The sequence below is a fragment of the Mixophyes fleayi genome, chromosome 4 (genome assembly GCF_038048845.1).
Source record: "Mixophyes fleayi isolate aMixFle1 chromosome 4, aMixFle1.hap1, whole genome shotgun sequence".
Lineage (NCBI taxonomy): Eukaryota > Metazoa > Chordata > Amphibia > Anura > Limnodynastidae > Mixophyes > Mixophyes fleayi.
The window spans coordinates 256454352-256472197 of NC_134405.1; the positions used below are offsets into that span (position 1 = coordinate 256454352).

At 38.2% G+C, this 17846-nt stretch overlaps 1 protein-coding gene across 3 annotated transcripts in view; it reads right to left on the reverse strand.

Annotated features, from left to right (window-relative positions):
- SH3RF2 (SH3 domain containing ring finger 2) overlaps window positions 1-17846 on the reverse strand; it is a 120887-nt gene that overhangs the window by 33422 nt on the left and 69619 nt on the right. For all 3 annotated transcript variants that reach the window (XM_075209678.1, XM_075209677.1, XM_075209676.1), the window contains exon 6: window positions 41-138. In XM_075209678.1, the coding sequence (XP_075065779.1) occupies window positions 41-138 (98 nt within the window). The remainder of the gene's footprint in view (window positions 1-40; window positions 139-17846) is intronic.

The following is a 17846-nucleotide window of genomic DNA, read 5'->3' on the forward strand; positions in this document are numbered from 1 at the left end:
TATGTAACAAATGGGGATATTTGGAATGAAATATACTTACATGTTAGCCAGAATATTGTGATGAGTACTTGGAAAAGCCACCAATGAGGGTCCTGTCCCTTGTGTTCCGAGCGTAGCATAATAAAAGGATGCATTGGCCTAAGGGACCAAACATGAAAAATGTAATATTAATTCTCACACTGTGCCTGTGGCTATGTAATATGTGGCGACAATACACAATTAACCTTCCTATACCTGTGACAATGAGAGGATGACCCTCTCAGTTTCCAAAACAACGGAACATTATACATGGGCTTTCATATAAAAGCTAGTATATTGATACTGTATGAAGCTAGCTATACAATTCTTTGGTTTTAGTCTTGCTTAACAATAGAACTAGTGTTGCATATAATAGTTTTATGTGTCTAGTTTTATGTGACTAATATTTATCTTACATTCTATGTTTTTATGAAAAACACCTGTCCTTGTTTATATGCATAATCCATACACTTAAAAAAAGTTTCACACTCTCCCTATCAGGGTCCCCCCGTCAGTCTTGAAAATGTTACAAAGCCTTATAATGCGGTTTTATTGGTCAAACAAGAGGCCCAGGATCTCTGCTCGCATTTTACAGCGCTCTCCCACAGCAGGCCGTCTCGGCATTCCTAACGTACGCAACTACTACTACGCTGCACGGCTGGCCCAGTGTGTACAATGGCACTCTCCCCCTGGAACTAGGATATGGGTGGACATAGAGTTGGATATACTGGGTGGTTCACCGATCTGCTCTGTTCTCTGGTTACTAGTCGCTCAGCGTCCAGTCTCTGTTCGAGCTCACCCAGTCCTGGCCCTATTTCTCTCAATCTGGTCTAGATGCAACTGGCTAGCATCCCTCTCCCCTGCTCCCTCGATTCTGATACCCTTATGGTCTAACCCTGCTTTTACACCCGGAATGTCTCGCTCCATGTACACACAATGGGCAGGTAAGGGCAAGCTGCTGTTACTCAATCATATAACTAAAACAGCGATATTTCCACAATTCTCAGAACTGGTAGAACGGTGTGGTTTTGTTCCGGGACAGTTCCACCAGTATCTTCAGATTAGGCATTGTCATCAAACGGTTAAATCCCAACTCTCTTCCAGACCACCCACTACATTTGAGAACTTGTGCCTTTTGGGCCCAACTTCCAAAGGCCTCATATCCATTCTCTACAATGTCTTGCTCCCCACCACTTCGTCTGTTAAGGATTGCTTTCAGACGCAGTGGGAGGCGGACCTGGGGATTGTACTAGACCAGGAAGAATGGTCGGACATTTATGAATGTACAGCCCATTGTTCTATAAATGTCCGCATTAAAGAAAATGCCAACAAATTATTGCACAGGTGGTATTATGTCCCCTCAAAACTGCAAAAAATATACCCACAGACCAGCGCTGACTGCTGGAGAAACTGTGGTCAAACGGGAACTTTTATGCACATATGGTGGGACTGTCCCGGGATCCGCCCATACTGGACAGCAGTCCTTGCATTAGCTTCAGCAATTCTAGATACTCATATACCACCTGACCCCAAGCACATCTTACTTCCACTGCCCCTTCCAGACCTCACCAAATCTGAACACAAGCTTCTTAGACACATCATCAGTGCTGCCACATGTCAGATAGCGGCCTCCTGGAAGAACTCTACACCGCCAACACTTCAGATGGTTTGTGGCCGTATTTGGCACACTTACCAGATGGAACACAATACTAGCGTGCTGAATGGTATTTCTAAGTAAGTATATTTCTTTTTCATTTGATGCGTGAATCCTTAATTTCCCACCCCTCCCTACATGTCCCCCTCCCACCCATGGCACCCCCCCTCTATACCCCACAACTCTAAAATATTAAAAACAACATCTTTACAATACTAGATGAATATACAATTGTTTTCCGAATACAAAAGTTATGAGAGTGTTCCTGCGTTTTGCTGTATGTAAACTCGTGTTATCTATTTTTTATTAACCTCTCGATATTCTGTAATGCCTTCTTTTTACTGAAAAAAAGATGTTTCTAATAAAAAGTTTAAAAAAAAAAAAAAGTTTCAACACAACCTGTTCAAAAAAAAATCCTATCTTCATTTGATAAAAAAATGAATTACAAGGTATTGTTATTTCTGCTTGAAATAAACAAATTTAAGTTGTTTCTATAATCTATCCAGCTGACATGAAGCAAATCAGTTTGGAAAGATAGTAACTGGACTGTCCTGCCTGTAGCATCCTCCACCTCTTGTCACCTTTACACTACTGTTACTCAGTGATGTACCATAGATTGTTGGGGCCCTGGGGCAGCTCATTGGAAAGGGGCCTTTGTAAAAAATACTAGGCTAGTTTTTATAATGCGTTAATTAGAAAATATAAGATATACTTTATGAATCACTTTTAGCCAATCACAATTTCTGGTGCACTAAAATAGATATCAACAATGGTAATGGCACGTAATGGTTTTATAATATTAGTGTATTGTCAAGACGGCATAGTGATGTTAACTTATAACATATAAATAGAACATTAAGTTAGTTGGTAATATCTACACCCACTGAGCAGGGGATTCTAAACCGACACTGGGGGATCCGTGGGGAGGGGGGTGATTGGGGTAATTGCCCCCCATAGCAGGGATGTTCTGTCTGCAGCCGTACAATATGTGCGGTCTGTGTCTGCAGAGACAAGCAGGCAAGGTGTGCTCTAATTCAGAGTGGCCAGGCAGCATACCTTGCCTGCTTGTCTGCAGACAAAGTCCCTGCTGTTACTATGTGCTTCCAACATTGTTACAGCTATTGCAGAAGAGTTAACACCTAATGCTGTTGGAAAACACATTTGTGTATAGGAGATGTCAGCTCAAATCAATATTTTAGTATTTAAATTGGCAAGCGCTCTTTACAGCACAAATTGAGAACCTAATCACTGAAACAACAGTTAGGGAGAATGTTATATTAATCCCTATGGACAATATGCAAATAAGCCAATTCTCTTCTTATCCATGAGACACAGAGCATGACATGCTGCAAGCGGCACCTTGGGATCCTAGCGATTGGTGAAGCTATTTTTCTACTGGGGCCCTACAGGATGCAAACAGCGTTGATTGCTTCTGAACTGGAGTGTCTTATTTGCATATTGTTTCTAGGAAGTAGCTCAAAGTTTTCCTTAATTTTGCTAATTCAGTGATGTTGTACCTATTGCCCTTCACATGCTGACCAGGAAATTCTGGGCTGATTCATTAAGGAACATAAATGTGCCATGTGCGTAAAATTGCACTGTGCATGCTCAGAAAAGGACTGTACAACAGTGAACATATGGACATCCAATTCATCTTTGAATGCAAAGGACACTTCAGACAGCCTATGATTTCATGGGCAGAACGGAGGAGGGAAGGGGCTTGCGCAAGTAGTCAATGTACAGTAAGAGCGTTTCAAGGATGAGCGCACACGGCAGCGCCCGATTCAAGCTCTCGGCATCTCTCAGGTACGTGTTTTTCTGTTGTATCACTTGCGCCAGGTACAGGGCAGGTGTAGGTGCCGCGTGATAGTGATGAGGGTCACGTATGCATACAAACATGTGTTTGCAATCAAGAGCAACTGTAAAAATGCATTTTATGTACAGTAGACCTTACTAACATCCTGATAAATGTATTTTATGGAGAAACAATGAAAGAAAAACTTTTTTAATGGTTTTAATGTTAATATTATTAACAGGTGACAATCATTGAACGGGTTTTTTTCCTGTGCGTTCCTATATATTCCACATATGTATTGGCCGTATCCTGTAGTGTATTGCAGAACGTGCGTATAGAATATGGACATGTGTATGCCAGATGTACGTGCGTTCTTAAAAAAACCCCGCACATTACGTTCGTATATTGCGTTCCTTGATGAATCAGGCCCTAGGTATTTATATCAGTAATTTAATTGTCCCATTAATGAAATATCTACAGTCAATAAATTACATTATTTCAGTGGGACTAACCAAGCGAAAAATAGTATAATGCCCTTCGTAATGTGGAACATTGGTCTACTAATAGGAAAACAAACACACCAATAACGTCCTTCAGGTGCACTGAAATGTGCGGGGTGGACTAATTAGTCGATTTGGTGCAAAACCAAGGCATCGTAAGGTGCACATGCAGGGCCTGAGTCACTAAGGAGAGCAAAGCATAAAAAAGGAGTAACTTTCTACCTGGGCAAAACCATGTTTTATTGGAGTGGGAGGCAAATATAAAATGTGGGGACAGATTTATAGTTGGGGCTGGGCATGTCCTAGATCAGTGTTGGCTAACCTGTGACAATCCAGGTGTTGTGAAACTACAAGTCCCAGCACACCCTTCCAGAAATAAGCTGCTATATATTGGCAAAGCATGCTGAGACTTGTAGTTTCACAACACCTGGAGTGTAACAGGTTAGCCAACACTGTCCTAGATCAACTTTAAATTTCAGTGTAAAAATAAAGCTTTCAAGTTTTTGTGTGCTATATGATAAAACAGCCAGTATTTAACTTACGTGCAAAATAATAAACTCTTTTGCACCCCTTGCATTGTAACATGATTTGTCCTGGAGAACGTTTAATCTTTTTTGCCTTACTTTCCTTAATGACTCAGGGCCGCAGTGTGATTCTTAAATGAAGTCCAGTGTGTACAACTATTATTGATGATATACTTACATGATTTCCACTTTTGGGAGTGTCGCTGTTTATAAAACAGGACCTTGTAAAAAATTTCAAAACAATTGTACTTCACATTCTGCTGCCTACAATGCAGTTCTAAATCCTTCAAAGATCTACATAACATTCTGTACACTTTCACTGTGAAAGAGCAATAAAAAAATAAGCAAAATAATGAAGATCTCTTCTAAAGTGACATCAATGCAAATCTAAGGCTAAGCAAAATGTCATGGGCTGTGGGAAAAATACCACTTGTGGGATTTACTGCAGCAAAGTGTCAGAAGAAGAAATAAAATATACAACCTTGTCGTACATTTATTTCAATCTCCTATGTTTAGTGGATTCGCACCTCTTCTCCACACAAAACAGGCCCAGGTATAGTCGCATTTAGATATCAGTTGTGGAGTTGATGATTAATCACATGTTTTTTTTTTTCTTCTTTGTAGTTCCAGCAGCTGTTTTCTGCCACAAGCAACCTAACGTGCCCATCATGTTGTCATTTGTTTTACCATTGTATATCTTTATTACGTGTCTTGTAATCGGTGTGGGATGATGTAATGAAACCCTACAATTCTGCCTGTCTTTACATGAAAAGTTCTGCAACCCACACAGTGATCTCTCAAAACTAGATAATCACTTTACTGGATGACGTCTGTATCGCCTCCATAGCATTGAATGGAAAAAATGCTTTATTATTTAAATAAAGCATTTTTTTTATAACGGGAAGTAATTTTAAATAATAATTTTTATTTTCTTATACATTTATTTCTATTTTTATTCCACTAAGTGCAATTGAAAGCCTGCTAAGTTGAACTGACTTCAGCAGCACGCTGTCCAGTGTCAAGCAAAGGAGTTACCACTGCAGGCTGCCACATTCTGAACCATTCCAGCAAGACCAGAAGGACATCCACTGCAACAACATCTCACTAATTGTGGGTCCAACATACTGATAAGTGATCAACATCATCATGAGCTATTTATATAATGCCACTATTTTCACAGCGTTGTACAGAGAACTCACTCATATCAGTCCCTGCCCCTCCAAGTAATACCACCAACTGACACAACTACATCTACAAAAGTCCACACATAAGTTCTGGCCAGGTGAAACACTTGAAAATATTGTAGTCTACCTGACCTGGACTGGAATTAAATACTTATTATTTTATAGGGGGTTAGTCTTGTAATTGAGGGAACAGGTTTAGGAGATATATGTACCATATTTAATGGATGTACTATAAATTGATTACACGTGAATATATTTTTATTATAAACTCGGCATAATTTATAGCAGTTTAATAGAGAGAAGTATTCATTCAGCCTTTAAAGTGAGATGATCCAATGATTAGTCAATGGAATTTGAGTGTAGTTAGGTGATGAAGATTTTAGCTATTTATTGTATTTGCACTGTGATCCTGTGTGACCTTTCCCAAAATAAACCCCTCCCAATTCCCTTTCCTCGCACTGTGTCTCTGTGTCAGGACTTCCTGCCAATGTGAGACTGGCAGCCACGGTCCATCTACTGACTACTGCATCACAAATGTGCCCTTACGGGGCAATTTTTTAAGTTGAGAAATAGATTTCAACTTCCACCGAAAGTAGTGACCATAGTCCAATCGCCACCAAAAATGTGGTCATAACATATGACCTAAATAGGCTCTGCTGACACCCACTAAACAGGAAAACCTCCAAAGCGTGTCTCTTCCCCCTTAAAGCTCTTTAAAATATCTACTTTTTAGATTTGTGCTCATGATCTTCTGCATTACTATGGTTAGTCACAGTCTACATATAATGCCTTGATCATATAATGCCCAGTCCAAGCCCTAGGAGTTAAAATATGCACTGCTTGGATTAATGTGGACTAAGGCCAAAGTAATACGAGTGCACTGCTCAGGTTTTCATTGTGCTCTTATATCTGGGTTGTTCGCTGCAAGCATTGAGTTACCATATTGTTATTTCCCATAGAATGCATAGCAGTGCGATAAAGCCTGCTCCATTTGCATTGTTTCACACTGAGTCAAATAAATATGAGTAGAGAGGGTCACTCACTATATAGACACAGACAGATTTAATACAAATTGTATTGCTTATTATGATCATGGGTTCTAAAATTATAATTAATAATATAATTTATTAATGTTTAAAATGCTTGAGAAATGTAGTAAAAAGTAAAATATATGCATATACAGGTATTTATAGAAAACAAAATCTCTGTATTCTGTACAGCACAATACATGTTTTCCAGATGCAGTAGAGCATATTTGTCAAGCAGCTCATTTTTATTCTCAGACCCAAAGCGCCACTGATAAGGTACAAAGCCTCTGGTGACATAACCTGTGTTAGTTGATAACTAGGGAACGTGTGTTTAGTCAACACAGACTTCCTATTATCACAACAGTGAGACACTTAAAATAACCACTTAACAGGCATAGAGCATATGAAAAATAACACCAAAGCTTTGGCTGAGCGATAGAACGAGACATATTGTATCTTTCTGAAAAACAGTATAACCAACAAATAAAGGTTATCTGACCGTGACACTTTCGAAACTAAGATTTAGGATGTGGCATTTTTATACAGAGCTAAAAATAAGCATCTAGAGGGATATTTTCTACATTCTAAATGTTCTAATAATCTATATTCTAAGTGGCACCATGCAATCTTTCTAAAAGGAGCAGCTCTGTCTATTCCAAAGAAAAGTCATAATATAGTGAGCAATGTAATCCTGCAGGCTACATCCTATTTCAATTGAGTAGATGAAAAAAGTGATATTGGTAAATTGCATCAATATTACATGTCTGCAATCAGCTGCATTATAAATGGATCACATGGGGTTGGATTGCATACTAATTGGATGGAGCTGCATATATTAGTCAGATGGAGAGGATATTGGTCATAGATATCCATTGCATATTTGTCACATAGGGACGCACTGAGAAGAATTGCATTGATTATGTACAATGTGCAGCTCTGCATAATATGGCAAGCAATACCTATATATTGGCATTATGCACTACGTAGGTCTCCTAATTTCTTCCCCAAGAGGTTTACATCATTGTGTTTGTCTTTTGAATCCAGCATAATCTTTTAACATACATTTTTATTAATTAAATATAGGTATTGCATCAATCAAGGTGTTATTGCAAGTTGTACTACTTTGTGTCTTTAAATAATAACTGTATTTTATGTTGATTTGTTTTCAGAAAAGTTATGCATAAAACTAAACCAAAAGTAAATGAATAACTTTCAAAACCAACTTTGTAGTCAAGAATATGGAGAACTACGGAACCCAAACTTGAACCATAAATGATCAACCTTAATATGAAAGTAACCATTTGATGTCCCAACATTCTAATAGATTCATTCTAAGTGACATTTAAACCGAACCATATTTCACCTGACATAACCTTTCTGTTGTCATCAGAGCTCTATTTATTGTTGAATGTCTGTAAGTTCAGAGAAAATGTAGAGCAGCAAGTTACAATGATATCCACTAGTTTGTCACAAGTTTCCTTGGACAGTCCTAATTATCCAGTGTCCTAAAGCAGTGTGATCTACCATGTAAAGGGGCATGATCTCATGGGAGGGTCAGGACATGGCCTGATATATTGTAATCAGAAAATTGGAAGGTATGTACAAGACTTTGAATTCCTTTTTTAATACCACATAACATACTTTATTGCTATCCGATCTCTCATTAACATACTGTATATTGTATAGATTTTTTACTAAAAAATAGACAAAATTTAGTGCACATATTCAATATTTTAAGCTTTGATATGGACTGTCATTTTGCAAACCTTTTAGGTTAAATGCAGCTGTTGCTTACCAACAATGAAACAGGCCATTTTCTAGGTTGAACCAGTATTCATGAGCATTATAGAATTTGACGGCAGATAAGAACCGCTTGGCCCATCTAGTCTGTTCAATTTTTAACCTATTGTAACCTCAAACACTATTTGATCCATTAATCTTTGTAAGGATATCCTTATGTCTATCCCATGCATGGTTAAATTGCTCTACTGTATTAACTTGAACCACATTTGATGGGAGGCTATGCCACTTATCTACTACCCTTTCTGTGAAGTAGTTTTTCCTAAAATTCCCTCTAATCCTGCTTCCCTCCAATGTCAGTGTATGTCCTCGTGTTCTAGTACTTCTCTTCCTTTGAAGAATGTTTACTTTCTGTACATTGTTAAAACCCTGGATATATTTGAAAGTTTCTATCATGTCCCCTTCTCTGCTCCAAACTATACATATTAAGATCTTTTAGTCTTTCTGGGTAAGTTTTGTGCTGTTGGTCATGCACCATGTTAGTTGCCCTTTTTTGTACACTATATAATGTATTTATATCCTTCTGGAGAATTGAACACAATATTCTAGATAAGGCTGTACCAATGACATCAAGCCTATCAATTCATTAGGAACACTGACAACTGGTTCTCTTTAAATAAATTATTTTTAATTTTGCTGAACATTTAAGTTCCCTTTTCTTGTGACAAACTCCTTCTGTAGCTAAATGACCTGAAAAATACATTAGCCTATGCTACTCATTAATGACCATTTAAATGAACGATCTTTACTGACCGCTAATGGTTTGAGCACTTTAGTGAACCACCCATTAACTGAGGTCAAAAATTGATCTTTACTTAGCATTGATTCATAAAGGCTATCTACACCAGATAGGAACTGTATTAGTCAATCCCCAGAGACACAGGCATGTGTGTACATTCACACAACTATATTTATGGCTGCTTACCAAAAAATGTAAAATATAAAAGCGGTTAATCTGTGTCATAATTGTATGTGCATTATTCATTCTAAAATCAGTGGCCTGTCTGTGGTGTGCTGCGTTATATTTCATCCTAAGCTGTTTGGGGTAGATAGAAGCGGTGAGCTGTTCTCTCTGCCTTGGAACCTGTCAGCGTGAAATTAGAACTCTTACAGCGTAACAAAGGTTTCTAGCAACACCTATTAGCCGAACTCAGAAGCAGGAAGTGAGCCAACAGACCAGACAACGCTGTTCACCATTAACTCTCCAACTTCTGCATGCAATCTCCATTCATTCTGGCAGCCACAACAGCAGAAAATATTGCAAGTGAAATTCAGCGTGCTGCGGCTTGTAATGCCTATTTAAACAAGTATCAATGCCTTATTATTGTCAGTTTAATTTATACAAGTCGTCATGCTCCAAAAACTGCTAATTACAAGACCGTACCTTACGTTAAAGCCACAGTTCCAATTCCATGTAGACCTTTTAAAGATATATATATATATACACAAGTTAACCCGTGCATGATACTCATGCATTCTAGTCAAATCAAGATACTTAAGGTCTTAAAAAGGTTCTTGTCATGCATTTGGGCCTAGCCCAGGCCTCCTCAGGGGAAGATCGTTACTTCCGGACGCAAGCGCCCTTTTTAATGTGTGTTCATGAGGTAAAATTACCTCACGAAAATGAGTTTGACTCCTCAACTCGTAAATTTAGCCTTTACTACCCTTCCCACGGGGGGAAGGGGGGATGATGGAAGTTAACTGACTTGACTATTCTAATTTTTTTGTCAAATAATGTCAGTATACCAAATTTCAGGTCAATTGGATGAGCCCTTTCTGAGAAAATAGTTTTTTACACACACACACACACACACACACACACACACACACACACACACACACTAACGCACGCCTCTACACATGTGTGTTAATGAGGTAAAATTACCTCACGAAAATGAGTTTGAGCCCTACCAAATTTCAGCCCTTTTTGAATTTTTTTCCCCACACACACTAAGAATTTAGTAGGTCAGTGTATAACTCTGCCCAGCAGGTGGCGCTGCAACTTGTTTTTTTTTTTTCACACACACACAGACAGACAGACGCCACTAAGCATTTATATATTAGATATATATATACACATTATATATATATATATATATATATATATATATATATATATATATATATATATATATATGTGAAGACTTCTCCCACATGACCCACATATATTACATTACAGTGGCCCCTGGTGTCTGATGTAGACAGGGCAGACTGGGCTGGGGGCAGGGGGGCATCTGCTCCCCAGGCTGGTTCTGTAGTGGGCTATCTTATGCCGGGTCACTGGGCCTCCTGCATTCCTGCATTTTTTTTCTTTTAAAATAGGCTTCTGAGTTGAGTCTTGCCCCCATGCTAAAATTTGCCAGCCCTCCCGTCTGTAAAACACTGAAAGACTAAAATTTCTCCAGGATTTTGGGTTCATTCATGATGTTTTCTTATTGTGGAAACTCAATGGAAATTTGAGTCACACATTTTGGCCCCTTAATCTGTCAAGGTCATGATCAAACTGATACTTAATGTAAATAGGATGAATAAACAGTATCTCAATGGTAATCTAATGAGGACACAAAGGGCTAGATTTACCAAGCTGCGGGTTTTAAAAAGTGGGGATGTTGCCTATAGCAACCAATCAGATTCTACCTGTCATTTTGTTAAATTTTGTATGTACTAAATAAATGAAAGCTAGAATCTGATTGGTTGCTATAGGCAACATCCCCACTTTTTCAAACCCGCAGCTTAGTAAATCTAGCCCAAACAGTTAATATGGAAATAAGCATAATACTGATTTGTATTTGAAAGCTTGCCACAAGATACATTACCTAATCACTCAATGTTTAGTATAACTCGTATCATAAATAGTCAATACTATTATTTTATATTGCAGAGGTGCAAAGTTGCAGTGAAATTTGGGGCGAAACGGGTTGTACAGTGGAACATGATGTTTCTTATAGGTACAAAGTTCCAGTGGTGCAATTGTCAAATTCTGCTTTTCCTATACCATTTCTTACATACTTTCCCATTTCTTACTGCAGGGTCGGACTGGCCCACAGGGGAGGCGGGGTATTCCCCGGTGCGCCCTGACGCCTGATGGCTCCGCCCCCTTCTTTGGTGGGGGGAGCAGGGTACTTTCAAAATAAAAATAAAATACTCACATGATCGCAGCACTGGCGCCCCTGCTTCTTCCTCCCTGCTCCGCTCGCACTGAATGAAATTCAATGAGAAGTGGCGCAGAGAGGAGCCAGCAAGCAAGAAAACAAGACAAGAAGAGAAGAAAAGAAAAAAAGAAAAGAGAAGAGAAGAAAGAAGCTAATGAAAGGGGCCGGTGAATGGGGGAGCAAAAGCAGCATGGAGGGCGCAGTGTGATCTTAAGGGGTCACAGCATGGTGATGAAGGGGCACAGTAATGTGTGTGTGTGATGACACAGGGGGCTTGTGACAATGTAATATGTGTGATGGCACAGAGTGCTTGTGACAATGTAGTATGTATGTGCGATGGCACAGAGGGCTTGTGGTGAATATTTGGCAGAACAGTTTTGAAAATTTCGCTCATCTCTACTTTACATACACAATCAACTAATTGGTAGAGTTACATTGCAATAATGCACATATCTACATTTGTATTTACCAATTATGGCAATAAGCAGTACCCATTATAAAATACTTCATAACATTTTGGTAAAAAAAATAAAAAGATTAAAAAAAATGACGCTCAACATTAATTTCTAATGTATTACTCAGACTGACTCTGATGGTCTACAAAGAGTGTCCATAGCTTTAGGTGACTATAAAGGTTTTATGAGCTGAATTGTAATGGGGAGGTGCTTTCATTGCAATGGGCATTGCAATTAGTATATCAATGAAAATGAGGTGGGGGTTATTTTGAGCCAAATAAAGAGACCAAAGAGAGAGCACCATGTTGCGATATGTTTTCTGATGGTACTTTAGGACTGAAGACAGACATATGATCTCACAAGGAACATTGGTGTATATAGCACCAGAAGCCTCAGAAGACTGTGGAGATAGCAATAAGCAATTGTGGTTCTTCATAATATGTAAATATAATGTAAAATAATGTATTGAAGAAATAATAATTTGAAGGCAGCTTGCAAAGATGGAGTTTAGAATATAGGACGCTGAGCGATCACTCTCACTGAGCGCTCAGCGAGAGTGAGCGATAAATATAATCTATGCCACACACTTACGATGGGATGCTCTCCTTATGAACATTGAGCTCTACTTTTTGAGATTATTTAATAGAGTCTGTGGATATACCTTTAGGACTACCTTGGATCTGCTGTGTGGAAGAGAAATGTAATGGGATCCTGTTATTATTATCTAGGCTAACATAAGCCATATCCCTGCATCTCATAACAGCACCCCTTGACATCTCCAGATAAGCTAATAGTAATACTGGCTTACAGTTACCTTTGCAGTGTTAATGAGAGTGAGCCACAAGTACAGCTCTTGCTATATACTTATGATGAGATATTTCTCCCTATGAATTTGGAGCTCTATCCCTGAGATTACTGTAAGAAGTTTGTGGACACATTTTTGGACCACTTTGGATATACTCTGGGGATGAGAAATACAGAGGGATTTTTTGTTATTATTATGTGGACTAATATAAGCCACAAATCACATCTTTGCATCTCATAACAATATCGCATGGACTAATATAAGTCACAAGCTATATCCCTATATCTCGTCACAATATTGCATGACATCTCCTGTGAGCAAATAGAAATATCAGCCTATAGCTTTCCCTGAAAACTGAGTTTACATCATCTAATTCATGGTTGTCCAACCCGCGGCCCAGCATGCCTGTAAATGTGGCCCAGCAGGAGTTTTGGCTGTGGCAAGGGGGCAGCGCTGAAAAAAAAAATCCTGCAAAAAAAAAAAAAAAGAAAATACTTACCTTGCGGTCATGTCAGCTGGCGCTCCGGCTCCCTCCCTGGTCTCCTCATCCATGTGGGGCTCGCAGTGAATGTCGGGGGTGACGTCATCACACCCGACATCCATTGCGTAGCGCAGCACAGGGGAGTCAACCGCGCGAACTATCAGCAGCAATGAAAGATTATCCAGTATCTTATTGTTGTTACTCTGAATTTGGACTTTCTGCACCATGCAATTATGAACTAGCTGTGTTCTCTGTATGTATCTAATATATATATTAAGAGATAATTGTATTTTTAATATTTTAAACCATTTTAAATGTGCAGTGCTGAGTAGGGTGAATATATCACCCACTGTTACCCTCAACGGAAGCTGCTCCATGAGCCATTTTTCCCGCCACCCTATCTTTAAATCTCTGTAGATTTCTATTAGTCCTCCTGATGCTACCTATATCGGTGACCATTTCAAACTGGTCAATAAAAAAAATGATTCATGATTGCAGAAAGAGAGCAAAAAAAAGTTTTTGGCATTTAATTCCCCGAACCCCACTAAGGGGCAGATGCAGGTAAGTTAAATTGTAGCTGGTAATGGGACTACTGCTTTAATCATGATTCTGCAACAGGTTTCCTAACTCTTACTAACTTCATTTCCAAGTAAGTTTAATATGTTAACTATGTTTTCTATGGTTTTTTCGATGATCAGCTATCGTTAGTGTTAGTGTATTTTATGTGCGGCCCAAACCAACTCGTCGTGTTCCAATGTGGCCCAGGGAAGCTAAAAGGTTGGACACCCCTGATCTAATTGTTTATAACTTGGGAATGGCACAATAATGTGTTATGTGGATCAACTATGATGTTCAGAGATACAGACCCTGTTGTTATAAGTATTTGTACTATACATAGTATATGAGATCCACATACCCTTATATTTAAGGGATACTAACACCCCGGCTTTTCTGAAGGGTTTATTTTATTTGAACACCTTTTTTCATTCTTTATCACTTTCTATCTTTTAATTATTTTGCCGATTTTAGAATCCTGGTTATTAGCATTTAATTTGAATGTAATGAAGTTTTGTTTTTAGTTTTATGGACTGGAGGGCCTTGAGAATCAACTTCTTTCTGGTGACTTCTTGCACCTTCTGTTCTATGTATCTACTCCATTAGTTGTGAGAGCTCCCCCTCATATTATACCTTTTATTTGATTGTAAGGTATATATATATCACTGAGGCAAGTCCTATGCCCTGAGCAGAATAGATCCTTTTTTTTCTTGAACTGAGAAGATACACAAGATGATAGACATGAGGTAAATGGTTGAGGCAGGCAGCAAAGAAGGATAAACAAAGACAAACCGAAGTCAGGGCTGGCAGCCAGCAAGAAAGGTCCAGTAAACAAAGCCAAAGGATCGGGATAGGCAGCAAACAGAGAATATCCAGGAACATGCAGAAAGTCAGGCCAGAGTAGCACGGTGGTTCGTAACAGACCACCCCCTTCTTCCTTGAGAAGGGGTTGAAGGACACATACAGCCTGGTTTATACAAACTGCTTTTAGAAAGCTCTTTTCAATCTTTTCTGCAGGTAGGTTTTCATAGGAATCCAAGACCTCTCCTTCAATCCATAGCCCTTCCATAGGACTAAATAATAAATTTGGCATTGAACCCACATAGAATGCAGAATTCTCTCTACAATAAATTATTGTTGTCCTCCACTGATATCATCTAAGGAGTTTCAGCAGGATTGAAAAGAGAACAATGGAATGTGTTAGGATTTTTTAAAGATATTGGAAGATCCAATTGGAAGGCAACAGTATTAGAGTCAGGGCCACCTTAACAACATTATGGGCCCCCGGGCAAAGCAGTGCAGCGGGGCCCCTACCTCTATATATGTATCATATATATATATATATATATATATATATATATAGATATAAATAAAGATATAGATATAAAGATATATTTGCAGGATTATTCTTTTTTTTTCAGGATTATTTATTTTACTTAAGAGCCCTGTCTATGGGGCCCCCTTGCCTGTGGGGCCCCCGGGCACCTGCCCATCGTGCCCAATGAAAGAGATGGCCCTGATTTGAGTCCAAATTTCCTAGATGGTTTCCAGAGTCTGATCTTTCAGGTGGACAACCAGGTGTTGATCTGAGAAGAATTTTGAGTGAAAAGATGCATGAAATGAGGCTGAATGAACTTTCCTCCAGATTCATTTAAATTCTAGAGTAGCATTATGTAGTTCAGGGAGATTAGTGGGCATTGGGTGATCTAATGAATTAGCTCTAAGATGCTGACCAAACACACAATAGAATGCTGATATATTGGAAGAAGAATGACAGGAGTTGTATGCAAACTATGTTCACAATAAATATTTAACACAGTCGATGTAAAATTTAGAAATATAACACCACAGATACTGTTCCAAAGACTGATTCACTCTCAGTCTGGAACATCAAACGTGTGGTCACACACAGAAGAGGACTAACATCTGTTTATTTTAAGATATTGCTATCATTTTATACAGATGAGGTGTACTCTCAACACACATATCTAAACTGTCAAAAAGAAAAGAGAGAGACAAGAGAGGCACTGCAGTCCTCAAGGACATTTTTTCCATATTAAAACTTCATTTTATTTAAAACTTTATTAAAAATTCATTTATATATTCAATTTTCCTATATGTTGTATTCACCCACTAATAAGTTGACACTGACTAACTAATTTATTACACATGATACACTAACAATTAATTCATAAACGCTGTGTGTCCTTGTAGTAGGTTAGAATACCAGATCCCTCATTCGCTCTTTAATTAGACTACCTAATTAATGTTCAAAGCGCAGAGATTCCAGAAGTAGTCATGCATGCATAAATAACTTTACTTGATATGAAGGAAAAAATATTTGCTTCTGTGTACAGATAGTTTGTTTGTATGCATATGTAGTCTACTGAATAGTGAGTTTATTACTTCCACACATTTTGTGCCAAATATCATTTCATTGCCACACACCCAAATTCAATTATATTCCCCTTACAGTATAAGTCATATATCCCTAATATATAGAGCCTCTTTTCTTTTAATATGTGCTGCAATACTCTCACACCCTGCTGACTTCCTAGTGAAGTGGGCTAGATGGGGGCCTCTATGACATGATTTGTCATAAATCGCATCATTTGACCCCTCCATAACACAATTGCATCAAGTGGGCAGGGCCAAAATGATGTGATTTGTGGTACTTCATTCCCCTCCGCAGTTGTGTTCACATCCCCTCCAGGATCTCTAGGAGGGGACAATAAAAAAGTTGGCAAGTATGAGTTAAAGTTAAATGAAAACATTCATTTTATACAATCTTGCTAGATGGAGGTTCAAGGCAATGCAAACAAAGCATGTTATTGTCATTGGACACTTGAGGCAGTGACATTGTTGCCCCCTAAACCAGGACAATAGGCAATCCATGACACTTGAGGATATTGCTTTATATATTTTACACTGATGAAGTAATAGTTGATTTTTTATGTTTAGGTTTCCGTAGAAATATATCATAACATAAATTGTTTTCCTGTTTAACACCTTTACAATAAATTTATGCTTATTTCCACATAAGCATCTATATTTTTTCCTCTAACTTATTAATGAAAAAGCGAATTCTACTCATATGTAATTAACATTTATCTGTAAGTCATTGCCTTTTAAAACTCTGAAATTCTATCTATTTCTTCTTTCTCAACTTCAGATATTGCCAATGGGCTTCTGCCTAAATATCCAAGTGAAACTAGGCACAGCAAAACAAAATGATTTTTTAAAATAAAAAGAGGTAAAAATAATAGGAAGGAAAGTAACTAGTATGATAAATAGGTAGTTTATATGTATTACTGAAACACAAAAGTAACTGGTCTTCATCAATCTCTCCAATCTTTACTTGCAAAACCAGAACACTATTTACACTGAGTATGCCTTCATAACAAAAGAAAGCATTCTTTGTAAAAAATACACATACATCTGAAGCCTACTGATAACAACTGACATATAATTTAGAAAAAAATAAAAACAATAAAATAGTTTACAAATGAACAACTTTTTTGTTTCACCTTATCTTTATCAGATGAAACATAAGATATCAGCGATATGTCTGTGCAATATTCTCTGCGTATAGAGGGCTGCTAAATTTTAGCTCAAGATATGAAATCCAAGGCAACTAGCCCAATAATCAAATGGCATGCCATTAGTAAACAAAAAAGCATCAGAACTGGTCAAAAGGCCTGTTTATTATAATTGCAATTATCGTCATAGAAATTGTAAGTGATTTAAAATAACTTTTACAAATAATTCATCACTGTGGCAGCAGAGCAATACTAGAGAAAGTTATTCTGGTAAGACTTAAGTATCGCTCTGAAGGCACCAGTTCTAGTCTACTGAACATGTGTGGAGGTCTGGTGCATGTGGGAAGTGGAAGTCC